Source organism: Lygodium microphyllum, chromosome 13, assembly GCF_053477565.2.
Source record: "Lygodium microphyllum isolate KBCC chromosome 13, Lygodium_microphyllum_v1.1.10, whole genome shotgun sequence".
NCBI classification, from domain to species: domain Eukaryota; kingdom Viridiplantae; phylum Streptophyta; class Polypodiopsida; order Schizaeales; family Lygodiaceae; genus Lygodium; species Lygodium microphyllum.
In genome coordinates, this window is record NC_141147.1 from 39,049,856 (window position 1) to 39,063,080 (window position 13,225).

The following is a 13,225-nucleotide window of genomic DNA, read 5'->3' on the forward strand; positions in this document are numbered from 1 at the left end:
TCTTGCATGGGAAGGTTTTGCCAAGTAGTAGCCTTCCAATTGCATTTGTCAGCAATTTTTAGCCCAATTGAAATAATTTCACAAAATATTAATTTTGGAAATTAATTTAATTGTTAATTCTTGATTAGAAAAATAAATATGCCAACCAACAATTAAATTGGCTAGGCCAATTTGTTATCTAAGCAATCCTTTGCATTAATTAATTAATTAATGCCTAGTTTCTAATGTCACCACAGACATTAATGGCTAATTAAATATTCTAGGAAAAAAATTATCACTTACCACCACTTAGTACCTCACTAATATAACTTATTACACATTTAATACCCATTGACATTTGAGGGTCTTGGGCCTATCATTGTAACTTGATTGTCTTGCACAATATATGTGTGCACCTCACATTTGGACATTGATTAATAACTAAATCAAATGCTAAGCAAAGCATTGAAAATTCATGTCCTTGTGACGGAGGCTATGTGGTTGATAGGTGTGTATTCACCTAATTTAGCCCCAAATTGTCATCAGCGTGGGAAGATTTGCAATGCCTCTTATGGCTCATTAGGAGTTTGTTATGGGTGACTTTAATGTTTGTGTGTTTGATGACAAGGCAATTTCGCCTCACTCTTTGATAAATGATTCAGAGCATTAGGTATGGGATGCTCTAACAGCCTTGTTATTGAAACAAGACATGTGATCTTGGCTCCATGATAAATGCCTTCATCCTTCTCAATTTGGATTTACATATGGATCTCTTTAGTATTTGGACACTTGGGCTAGACTAGACAGGATGTACATTTGGTAGAGTGATTCCTATCTTCCAATAGTGATTGACATGTGGATGGAGAGACATTGTGTTCTTTCTTATCATTATCCCTTGGTTTTGGAAACGACTCGTCAACTGGTGCATGTCTTCACAGCTCTACTTCATTTGCCTCTACATTTAAATTACTCTTTTTTGTTGCATGATCAGTTCGTTGGACACATGCAGCAACAACTAGTTGCTTCATTTGGCATGCAAGCTCTGTCTAGGGGCATAGATACATGGCCCATTTTAATTACTCTTTTCTGTTGCATGATCAGCTCTTGGAATACATGCAACAACAATTGATTGCTTCATTTGGCATGCAAGCTGTATCCAAGGGTATAGATACATGGCCCATTTTTTGGGGTAATGCAGGTGCTTTATCTTGACAATATGGGATTCAACATCCATCTACTTTCGAGTTGACTTGTAACATCCATCTAGGCAATAGATAGGGGATACCTTTGATGAATTGGTCACATGTTTTGAATGGTTGAAATGTAAAGCCCAAGCTCTTTAAGATGAGGAATATACTAAATATAAATTGTTGACCCATTTGGATGCTTTGCCTAATAATTGCTATCAGATTCATCATTTCTTTACTTGTCTATGCCAAAAATATGCTCATAAGAATATTGTGCATTTGATGAATGAGCAAGTTGACATCATACAAGATCTCATGTGGTGGCTGATATATCTTTTGCACTACAGGTGATGAGACCCCAATTCATCTTTCATCTTCCACCCTACTGCAAGATAGATTTGGAGCTTTATTTATTGTTTGTGGACCTCCATGTCACAACAACGAACAGCCATCTATTCTTGAATCATGAGCAAGTTGCCTTTTTTGACCACTTTACATCCAAATCATCGTTGCCTTTCCCATTTTCTAAGATGGATTGCTCTCTAACACATTTGGCACGCCCATAATGTTCTTATTTTTTATTTGACCTTCGGTATCTCTGATTATGTGGCCCGTGTTCAAGGATTATTGTTATGGCAGATTTCTTCCATGGTTTTGGCTGACTTGGTCCTCCCTAACATGGCTGCTCCATGGCTGCATATTATTTACTCCACTCTTGTTGTGCCCCCAACATGATATTTGTCTTGTGTATTTTGGTAGCATTTTGTTTTCACTTATATTTGTTGTGATTTTCGTTGGCTAGCCAAAAGGCCTGATGTAAATATGGGGGCTAAATGCGCTTGTGCCTAACCTCCCGTGTATTCATTACACTAATAATACCCGCATACTTGTATACTACAAGTGGTGGACACCCATTACTATCACTTCGTTCTTTATTCTTTCAGTGACATTTGAATAAGGGAAGGCCGGTCACACATTGTAACTGTTAGAGTTTCCACATATAGTGTCTCTCTCTCTCTTGCACTTTTTCTCCATCCGCCATAGCTCTTGCTTCCGCTTGTGTGTTTCTACTCGGGCTCTACCTTTGAACTGGTATCAGAGCCAACCATTAGAGGAGTTTTTTCATCCTTTGCTTCAACCTGGATTCAAAGCTTCAACTCAAGGTTTCATGGCAGCCATTGTTTCTTCCTCTCAAGGTATGTATTGAGTCTTTCCTTCTTTCAACTTGCTCCATGCTTATTAAGAGCTTCCCAAGGCTTAGCTGAGCCTTGTTGAGTGCTTATTGAGTTGAGGAGCAGCCATTTTATCCATTTTGAGTGGATATAAAGCATGCTATAGAAGTAGTGGACAGCTATGGTAGCTTGACAGCACTATTGTATTTTGGCCATAACTTTTGCATACGGTATTGGACTAAGGCAGTCTATAGATAGAAATGAATACGCCATAAGAGCCATAGATATGGGCACTCATAGAGTTGATTCTATGTAGTTTTCTATTCTCTGTTTCACATAAAACAAAACAATTTTGGTTTAGACAGCAAATAGTAAATTCCATAATGCATGTTTGATGCTTTAGGGATGCTATTTTGATACCCGAATGGTATGGTTATGCTATTGGGACTGATTTGAGTTTGAAACAACTCAGATTTCACTGTCATTTCAATGTTGTAATAACAGGGCAATAAGCATTTGTCAGTGAAAAGCTTATGTCTAATACTCATTGATGCTTTACGAGATACTCAATGGATGTACCGCTACTTCACTTGTTACGTATACTTCTCGATATGCTATGGCATGCTTTTGAGCTGAGATTTGGGCTCCATTATATATTAATCTTGATCGTGGTTACATTCCTTGGTTACTTTAGTGGCTTACGTAGTTATGGGTTTGAAGAATCTATTGGGTTTTATGCTCTTGGCTTATGTTGTATTTATCTTGGATACTCGGATGTCATGTACTTGATGTTTTAAGTTTATATTACTGATTTGGTATTCAATTTTGTTTCAATGGGGGATACTCGTACTACTTTGGATATTACATAAAGCTTTGGATTTATGCAATTGAGCTTGACCTTGCTTTCACTAAGTTTGTGGGACACTTATTTCATGTACATGCCCTCTTCATATGTATTGGATGCAGTTACCCTACAATGAGCTGATTTGATCACTTACTTTGAACCTGGCACTTATGTCTATCAGTGTGTTGTTAGTGATATTTATATACTTTTAGGTTATGTATTGAGCTTTGCTCAGAGGCATAGTACCCCGAAACAGCGTTTTGGGGCTGCCTAAACAGAAACGGCAGACCGGTGTTTCGGCATCCTACAGTCCGTTTTGGGGCACTCCCGTCATCGCGCCGCTGCCGCCGCCGCTGCTGCCTCCTCCTCTTCCTCCTCCTCCTTCATGGGATACACGGTATGCACAAGCATTGTCGCTGATTGCATTGACAGTTCAACGATCAATCATCCCCCACATTTGTTCAGCAGCTTCTTCACGAGAAGCTTGGCTAACTTTGAAGCAGATATTTGTAGGCAAGAATGAGACTCGAATCTCTTTCTTAAAGAAAGAGCTAGAGACATTGAAAATGGATGAAGGTGATTCTATTCAGGATCACTTGAACAAAATTTAGGACTTGCGGGAGCAACTCATGAATGTTGATGAATACTATTCGGATGCACAGATGATATCTACCACTTTGAACTCATTACCTCCTTCTTACTTGGCTTTTAATATGGCCTTAAACCTCACCATAAGGATTGCCGCACAGCCAATCACTTTTCTTTAGTTAGCCAATTTGCTTCTAGAGAAAGAGCAAACGAGAAGAAATAGTGATGTGGATTTCATAGCCTCTGAGCAGGCTTTTATGGCTAGACAGAAAAGCAAAGATAGCCAAGTAAAGAATGCTCCGTAGAGTTCTAGAACTTTTGGCACATCATAGGCAAGTAAAAAACAAGGGGATAGGCAAGCCAAAAAGGGCAAATGTCATTATTGCAAGAAGCCAGGCCACTACATTATTGAGTGCAAAAAGCGTATCGCCAAGGAAAAGAAGGAATCAAGAATGTCTGTTTCTGATGCTCCTTCCACTGCTACTGGGTCTGCATCCTTTGTTGCAGATAGGGACTATTGTTTTTACACATGCAGTTATGACACTTTGAGGGCTGATCAAGCATTTAGCTGCAGTGAGGATACAGGTACTTGGTTTTTTGACAGTGGTGCTTCTAGGCATATTATATCTTGCAAAGATTTATTTGCTTCTGTTGGTGCAGCTCCAGTTGGCAAGTCTGTACAGTGTGCCAATAATGCATTATACCTTGTTAGAGGTATTGGGGAGACTATGCTCACAGCCATTGATGGCTCTATTCTCTGCCTACAAGATGCTTTGTTTGTGCCAGGCATAAAGAAGAATCTACTCTCTATTTCTTCTCTGGCACATTGTGGATTGCAGGTCACATTTGATGATGATAGATGCATGGTGAGAGACAAAGAACACATGACTTTGGTCTTGACAGGCACTTTATGTCATGGGTTGTACGAGTTGGATGCTCTTTCAGTTGATCAGTCAGCGTACTTGGCATCCACTCTTACTCCTGCTATGATACAGGCAGAGTTATAGCATGCTAGCATGGGGCATGTGAACTTTGGCAGCTTGATGCTCTTACAGCTTACACAGATGCTAGATGGATTACCTCTACTGGAGAGACCTCCTGAGCACTTGTGCGAAGGATGTATTTTGGGGCACATGGCGGCCAATGGTGAGGTGGTCGGTCTCTCTCTCCCTTCATAGGAACAATTTGTGGTACAGGCCCTTGGCAGATGACACATTTATATTTTTTAAGGCTGATCCAGATAATATACAAAGAGCAATGGTCACATGGGACTACACATTAATGCATCTAAATCGGCCCTTATGAGTTGCATTGAGAGTGATCTTTGGGCCTTGGGCTAGCAAGGCGAGATGGTGGTTAGAGATTGCGTTTTTAGGCACTTGGGCTATCCTTTCGGGGTGCAGGTTTCACCTAAAGTGCTAATGGATTGGATTTCCTCGTGTATTATGGATAAGTTTGTGTATTAATCACAAGCTTGGCCTTTCTATGTAAGATTAAAAATATTGTAGACAAACATGATATTGAAAGTTTCATATTGCCTTCCTTAGCTCCCTTGGCCAAAATCTCATCTATGGCAAATTACTCAACATGTTCGGTTTTTGCTTTGGAAAGAAGATTCTACATGGATGGGTATCTCCTGGATCTCTCAGCACCATGTTTGTACTCCCAAAAGAATGGGCAGTGGGGTTGTTCTAGACTTGGAGACACATACGATTGCTCTCCACTGGTCACTATTCCAAGCCTTTTGCAAGGTTAGGCAACCCTGGTCTTTGATTGCCAGGTTTTTCCTTGAGACTTAGGGTATTAGGCATGGGAACGCTAGGATTTCTATCTAATAGTGGCATGTGGTTAATGTTGAATTGCCTATCTATCTTAAGTCTTCTATGTTGTTGAATGATTTGGTCCACTCCTAGAGATTGATCCTTGTCAAATCTTCTTGGCATCCATCTCTAGATCAAGAGGTCGCAAACTCCTTGAGAGTGGAAGTGTTGGCGGTTTCAAAGCTTCTCTCTTGGCAAAGCAAAGAGGACCAAAGGCCATTGTTGGATAGGATGGTGTGCCTGGGACTCGTCACTATTGTTGATGCTCTTCTACCGTCAATGGGACTGTTATGTCCCTCTGTTCAACGCGATGCTACTTTCGTGTTCTTGTGGCTGTCACAATTTGTGGAATGCCATCTCCACTTCTTTACGGGCCATGCAACCTCTTCCCTCTTTGGACCAAGAGGCCCCTTGGCAAGATTGGATGATTAATGGTCGGTTGCTTTTGGATCGTGCTTCAGCCAATCAGATATATAATTTGCTTATTTGTGATAAGGACTAGCTTGGCCAAAAAGGCAATACCACCAAGGGTCTCCACAAAGACCAAGCATGGTGGAAATCGGTGGTAATGATAGGCTTGCTTAACAAAACACCTTTCCAATCCAAGGACTTCATTTGGCGAATGTTGATTGGTGTACTTCCTCTTGCCTGTGCACTCTCCAAGTGAAGGATTTCCCATGGTTGCCGCTTCTTTTGTCAGACGTTGGTAGAAACCCCCCACCATCAGTTTCTTACTTGCCCGGTGGCACAGAAGGTTTAGTTGCTACTATCAGCCATTTGGTTTCAAGTGGTTGGGCTAACGATGCTTCAAAAGGACTGGGACTTTGGACATCCCAAGTTTGTGGACCCTATGCATGTTGATATAAAAGTGCTCTTTCCTTTCTTACGCTTCTAGGATTGTTGGCATATATGGACCATGAGGAATGCGTTCATCTTTGATGCTCCATCGGGCATGTAGAGTCATATAGTCCACTTGAAAGGACTTCTTCATTGGCATCTTGACTTGATTGAATTAAAACTTTTTCTCCCTAGATAGGATGCGCTTACTTGGCACGCTGTAGTTTCTTTTGCTTCCCTCTAATCACTCTACTTCCTTTGTACCTTGATTTTGATGTCTTAGATTTTATACATGATGACCTAGAGCAAGGTTGTCAGGTTCGATGGCGTCTAATTAGTACCATCCGATACTAGTATAGTACTAACCGAACTAATAAATCTTGGACCTATGTCCGATGAAAAAAATTATGCATATAATTTTAATGCCTATACTTAATGTTGGGACTCAAAATAATACACTTTAAACATTTAGAGACTTCATACCAGGAGTTTACATATGAAGAGCTTGAGGATAGAGAGGATTGCTAATGGAGAGTTTGAAAGTGGAGGTAGGTTGGAGATATGGCGAAGGAGAGCTTGAGGAAGTGGGGTTAGAGAGCTTGAGGAGAGAGGGTTTGAGAATAGAGAGCTTGAAATTAGAGAGGGAAAGAGAGGGAGAGAGTATATTACTAGAAGGGGGGGGAGGGGGGGGGAGGGGGGGGGGGGAGGGGGGAGAGAGAGAGAGAGAGAGAGAGAGAGAGAGAGAGGGGATGTATTGCATTCAACAAAAAATACATATACACAACTAAAAAAATGTGTGAGTACACAACAATACGGAAAGTGAGCACAGGGCAAATAGAGAAGGAAACAAGAAGCGCAGTAGAATGAAGAAACAGAACTAACGGGAGACTGATAAAAGATTGCAATAGTCAACCATGTGAAGATATGCTAGGTTTTGCACTAAGGAGACACAACATGTACGACCAGGACTGAAACACAAAAACTCATACAAAGATAAGCAAAATTCAAACCCTAAACATAAAACGCGAAAACTCAAAACTCAAACATTGAGAGAAAAAACTCTGAAGTGAATTAATGTTGTAAATGAATGTAAGAGTACAAAATGCCCAAGGGCAGAGCAATGCAGTGTAGTAGAGTGACGTCCACTGGAGATGGATCCCAAGTGCAGTAACCACAAGTCAAAGATGAGAGAGTGCTGAATAATAAAGGGCAGCAAGTTGGTCACCAAAACACAGTAGTTGAAGCTTGAAATCTAGTAAACGCAGTAGTGTACCACCAAAGGTTGAAAATTGATCACCGGAGGCAAAGAACTATCACGTGACAACACGAGGTGTTTGCTGATGTAGAGAGCTTGTTGGCAGCAAAAACTTTGATATTGCAACAGTCGCCCGGTGGGAGTGATGGTAGCATCTTGTTGTTTGGCACCAAATGTTGAAAACGCTGGCTGATTAGGTGCTATGATAATGCAGCAGATGGAGACCTTCAAACAGCAAAGCATTTGCTGAAAAGCCACTTAGGACTAGATAGTGATGGGCTACAATTGATGATGGCTGGTGGACAGCAGATGGTTGAAATCTACACTGTAGATTGAGAAACCTGCACAAAAGGATTAGGGTTGAATGGTGGGCAGCCTGTCTATTTATAGATGTCGAAGGGTGCCTTAAAAATTTAGGGTTTTGGGGAACTACTAAAACTCTCTCGAACCATATGCCAAATTTGCATTTTTCATTAATTAAGCGTTTTTTGGGTTGTTTAAAAATGCTAATCAGTTGTAAAGCATGTTTTAGCTCAATAAGACCCAATATGCAACTTGGATGTTAGTGTGGACACTAGATGGAGCATAGTCACAAGTGACACAAAACAAGATGGGATGTGGAGGAATTGCCATCACTTGTGACTACACAGTCACGTGGAATGGGAGGGGGACAAAAAGAAGTTATTGTATCTACAATCCTCAAGTCCAAAAATGACAATCCCTTGTGACTATGAGATGGGGGCAAGTGATGATGAAGGTTGACATATAAGATGATACACTGATCCACTAACAATGGAGGAGGTAGGCAGCCTATAAATAGGCCAAACTGCTGCAGCTAGTTAACATGCATTTAATGTAGGTTGGACCACAAAAATATGACTTAAATGGTGTAAAGAAATGCTTGAACACGGAACACAACACAATAATAGGACAAAGTTCGACACAAAAAACAAACACAATCATACAACAAAGTACAAACTGATAAAAGAACTTAGTAGGGTTAGGTAACTATTGATAATGAACTCAAAAGATGAAAGAATAATGAATGAATAGATACAATGCTCAATGCAGTAAACACACTGTAGAGTGAATACAAAACCTCAAACTCCCATGCCTTTGAAGGAACGAGGTAGAGGGTATGAACTGGAGAGTATGTTGTTATCTGTACGGATCTTGAAACGACGCAAGCAGCCTTGGATGTGGTCAGCAGATGCAAACATAGATCCCGATAGTCTAGATCAAGCTGAACACTACTAGAGCAGCACGAAGAGTGGGCAGCAGGCTGAAGACTGTTAGGATGAAGTAGGCGGCTGCTGGAAATAGTAATTGTAGTAGTAGATGAGCTCCAGGAGGGCTGGCATAAGCTGGAAGACTATGAACATAGGCTGGAAAGCCCTCGCTGCAGCAAATGCACTGTTAGAGGCTCAAATGTGAATGGCAATGGCTTGCTGAAGGTGAAAACAGGCTGCAAACTGCCATCGGCTGCAGATGCAAGGCCCTAATGGCTGTGGACTGATCGCCAGGTGCTGAGGAAGGGCTGGTCACTACCATGAACTGAGGTATCCACCAGGAAGGGGTGTAGATGGCAATGGAGAAGTAGGTGCTAGCAAATGGAGAACCTATGACATGGGATTGGGCTGAGTGGACAGGTTGCTTCTTATTTATAGATGAGTGGATCCTTCAAAATTAGGGTCTGGCTTATGGGACAAAGACACTCTATGAAAGTTTGGTAATAATTCAGCTTTGGGGCTGTAATAAGGAGCTACACAGTGTAAAAATGCAATTTTTTGGCTCAACAAATGGCTTCTACAATGTACCAAAATGTTTACTACTTGCCAAACACAATCCACCTTGCCCTAGGCAATAAATGCTTGCCCCAAAACAAGGGAAATAGGCTTTCTGGACTCGAATGAAGGTGTAGACCACCTAAAAGGTCTTGAGATGACCATACACGATACACATGATTGCTAACACCTTCTCTTAGGTCTTGGATGTGGTAATAGGCATATGCCTCGGAGGGTCCTTGACACTAGATGTAACCCCCCTCTTCTACCAACCTATCACAACACCACAATCATCTCTGATATCGGCCTCCTTTGAAAGGGATGGGGGGTACAAGGGGAGACCACCAAAGGAGGGGATGGGATAGAACCTATACAAAAGTATGGAGGATACACTTGACTTTACATGACTAGAGAGAAGGGGGCCGGGAAGGAACCCCCTAGTTACGGCCTGTCTGTCAATCCACATCACAATCTATGTCTCGATCTGGACAGTCTGTGCAATGATCCTCATGGTCATTGCAATCTGAAGTCAGTCTTCTTGTTCTCAGTTGTCACCTCGGTAGTCCTTGTCATCATGATCCTGCCAATTGTATTGATCTACCATCTAGGTCCTTCAGGAGAACCTGCAAAACACAAGAAAAGTGGCTGCTGATGTGGAAAATGACCTGTAGAATGATGACATCAGCCTATGTGGGGGTGCGCCTGGGCAGTGTTCTGATATGCAGCAGATCAGTCAGAGAGTATCCAAGGCAAAAATGTCAAAACACACCAGTTTTGAGGGTAAAATCTGCAAAATGCAGGTGGTACAGGTCTTGAATAGAAAACTCAGGGGGTTGGTAAACAGGCCAGCTTGATTAAAAAAAGGCAGAACTGGAGCACCCCTTGGTTGATGAACAGCTAGGAAAGATGGTCACTTGGCAACTGATGATACTGCCCAGCACTCAGCTGGTGCCTCCCAAGAAAGATGCTTCAAGATGCTGGCTGTCCATACGCAGATGTGCAGCTCTTTGATGATGTCACCCAGCTTTGCCACAAACAAATAGTCCTCTTCAATTGTGTATATCTCCTGACAAGGCAAATGATACCATTTGAGAGTGCAGCAGAAATCAAAGTGAATATGGAGTGGATGGAGAAGAAAATGACGAGAAACATAGTAGAATGAAGGAACAAAATTGACAGAAGTTTGAATGATACAAGGCTGCAGTAGTCAGCCCCAATATGCAGCTCAGAGTGCCAATGTGGGCACTAGACAGGGGCAGGAGATGATGAGGAGGGTTGGCATCGAAGATGATGTGCCTGACAATGGAGGAGGGAGCCAGCCTGTAAATAGGTTGGATCAGGTAAAAAATGCCTAAAATGGCAATTGCAATGCACTAAAATGCTGCCTGCCTGCCTGATAAAATCCATCCTGCCCTAGGCAATAAATTCCTGCCCAGAAATGGGGGAAATAGGCTGCCTGGACTGAAATGCAGGTGTGGACTCCACCTAAAGCATTTGGAACAAATGAAATAACAAACAAATACACTGTCAGATCCCCAAATGACCTCATCTATCTGAGACTGAGGCTGAGGCTCATAGGCAGGACCAGTACATAAGATCTAATATCACCACACATTTAGCAAGAAGCATTTGATTGCTGATATGTGTAGGATATGTCAAGAACACATGCACTCGTGATACTGTTACAATTTCAATGCTAATTTGGCAGCAAGGTGTTGCTTTGTAGTAACCCTCAGGATTCTGAATATCCCAACCAAAGCACTATCAACGGGGGGGAAGACCAGCACTCAAGGCAGAAGGATTCTGTCACATCATTTTGGCATCATCAGTCCCTTGCAAAACATGGAAAGCTTTTTGAACTGCTCTACTAGTTTGCTTTTCTATTTGCCTTTTTGTGTCTCTTTTGCACACGAATTTTTGTGAGTCTTCCAATCCACTTAGGCAACTGGTGAAAGTGATAGTCAAGGATGTGCTTTAATCTCCTCTAACCCTGCGTAGCCCACTTTGCTCATATGTAACTGTGTCTTGTATGCACACTCATACCTTGAACTTACACATCTTTCTTGATTTTCAGGTTGGTTTGTTTCCAGATGTGTTTGAAAAATTAGCATTGGGGCATTTGGAACGTGGAGATCAGGTATGAGTTGTTGTGAACAGTACAGATTTTGGGGGTATATTTCCTACCAAAGGCCAAAATTGAGACTTGATCTTATTATCAATCCCAAAAACTAACAATCAAATTGTGTCGGAAGGTATCAGCCTTGGTAACTGGAGAGTATTATGCAAGCAAAAAACATTTTCCGGGGTTTGCACGACCTTTTGTTTTCAATGCAGAGCTTATGCTAAAGTGAGGCTGCACCTTGAAGTAGTTTTATGGCTAAGAGTTTGTAGTAATATCTAAAATGTTATCCATATTCCATTTTGATGATTTGCTTATGCCGACATGGAATGTAGAGTTGGACGTCAGGCCGAAGCTAAGGATGCAGCAAAAGTAGCTTTGAAGTCTCCCTGGTGGACGTTGGGATGTAAATATGAGGTATGGCAACTTGAGGAATGCTGTTCAGCCTCTTTTTCTGCCTAGAAGGACAAATAATGTTGAGAAACATTGTGTGAATCTCCATCAGGAGGTTGCCAAGATTGCAGGGTGGGGAGATGAGCAAATTGAGTACATGCAAGAGAAAGTGACAGAGGAGGGGAGGCAAGAGGAATTGACCAAAGGGAAGGCACCTGCACAGGTTTGAACTGCAACCCTAAAATCTCGTCTTCTGCATTAGAACCATAGCATCCAATGGGTTGAGGGAGGTAAGTGGAAGATGCAGAACTCTTGGTATGGAAAACACCTTTTGCTTATGTCGTGTAGGTGGCGCTTGACGAGGCGGCATTTCTGTTGGACCTTGCCGCAGTTGATGGGAATTGGGATGAGATCCGCAATCAATTGGCACGTTGCTACAGGGAAGCAGGATTGGCCCATCTGTCTTCATTCGTTCTGTATTAGCTTCTGTCTGATTCTGTATTCCTCGTTGTAAATTATATCGATAGCTTTGTGAATCGTCTATAAAGAACAACATCAAATTTAAGATAAGGTATTTTTTTAATGTATATTGAAAAAGTAGTAAATTTGCTGGAGGTGGTTGAATATTTGATTGAAGTTCGAGGAATGAGGAATGAATGTCCTTGAAAAATAATTTTTTGGAAGGCATGGATGAAATACAAAGTGAGATAGTTGTATTTATTTATTTATTCAATTTTGAGAAGAGTGGAATAGTTCAAGCACGATATATTGCTACACTAAATGAAGTTTCTTTTTTTCAAAAAGATATGGTTTACATCTAATTCGATGTCTATTTGGGTGGTTGTAGTGTGTAGTAATTGCATTTCTTTTCAGAATTGTATCTTACTCCAAGTTCTTGGCCCTCTCTATGCTATGGTTGTCACAATATTAACCTCCAAATTTTCTTCAAATCATTAGTATGTTTGGATATCCTCTCTTTTTTTTCGCATTATTGGAGTCTTTTTCAATGTTCATCATATGGCTATGTAGACCTTTCCATTTTGTTTGCATCTAATACTATAAATGAACTGTTGTAAAGCCATTGATATATGTGAATGGTCTCTAGCCATTGATGTTTGTCATTCTCATCTTGTTTGTTGCCAAATACTTGTATTGTATATTAACAGGACGATGCTCGATTTGTTGTTGGGTATGCTTGTGGTTTTGAATGTATAGCTTGAACATTTACATGCATAGTTTGATGTTGT

The 13,225-nt window shown here is 41.2% G+C and overlaps 1 protein-coding gene across 1 annotated transcript in view; it reads left to right on the plus strand.

Moving 5' to 3' along the window:
• Nucleotides 1-12,751, plus strand: part of LOC148026534 (protein IN CHLOROPLAST ATPASE BIOGENESIS, chloroplastic-like) — a 108,704-nt gene extending 95,953 nt beyond the window's left edge. The window contains exons 7-11 of the mRNA XM_087690974.1: nucleotides 11,541-11,603; nucleotides 11,719-11,813; nucleotides 11,921-12,002; nucleotides 12,091-12,201; nucleotides 12,327-12,751. Of these exons, the coding sequence (XP_087547100.1) occupies nucleotides 11,541-11,603; nucleotides 11,719-11,813; nucleotides 11,921-12,002; nucleotides 12,091-12,201; nucleotides 12,327-12,461 (486 nt within the window). The 3' untranslated portion in view covers nucleotides 12,462-12,751. The remainder of the gene's footprint in view (nucleotides 1-11,540; nucleotides 11,604-11,718; nucleotides 11,814-11,920; nucleotides 12,003-12,090; nucleotides 12,202-12,326) is intronic.
• The last annotated feature ends 474 nt before the right edge of the window (nucleotides 12,752-13,225 follow it).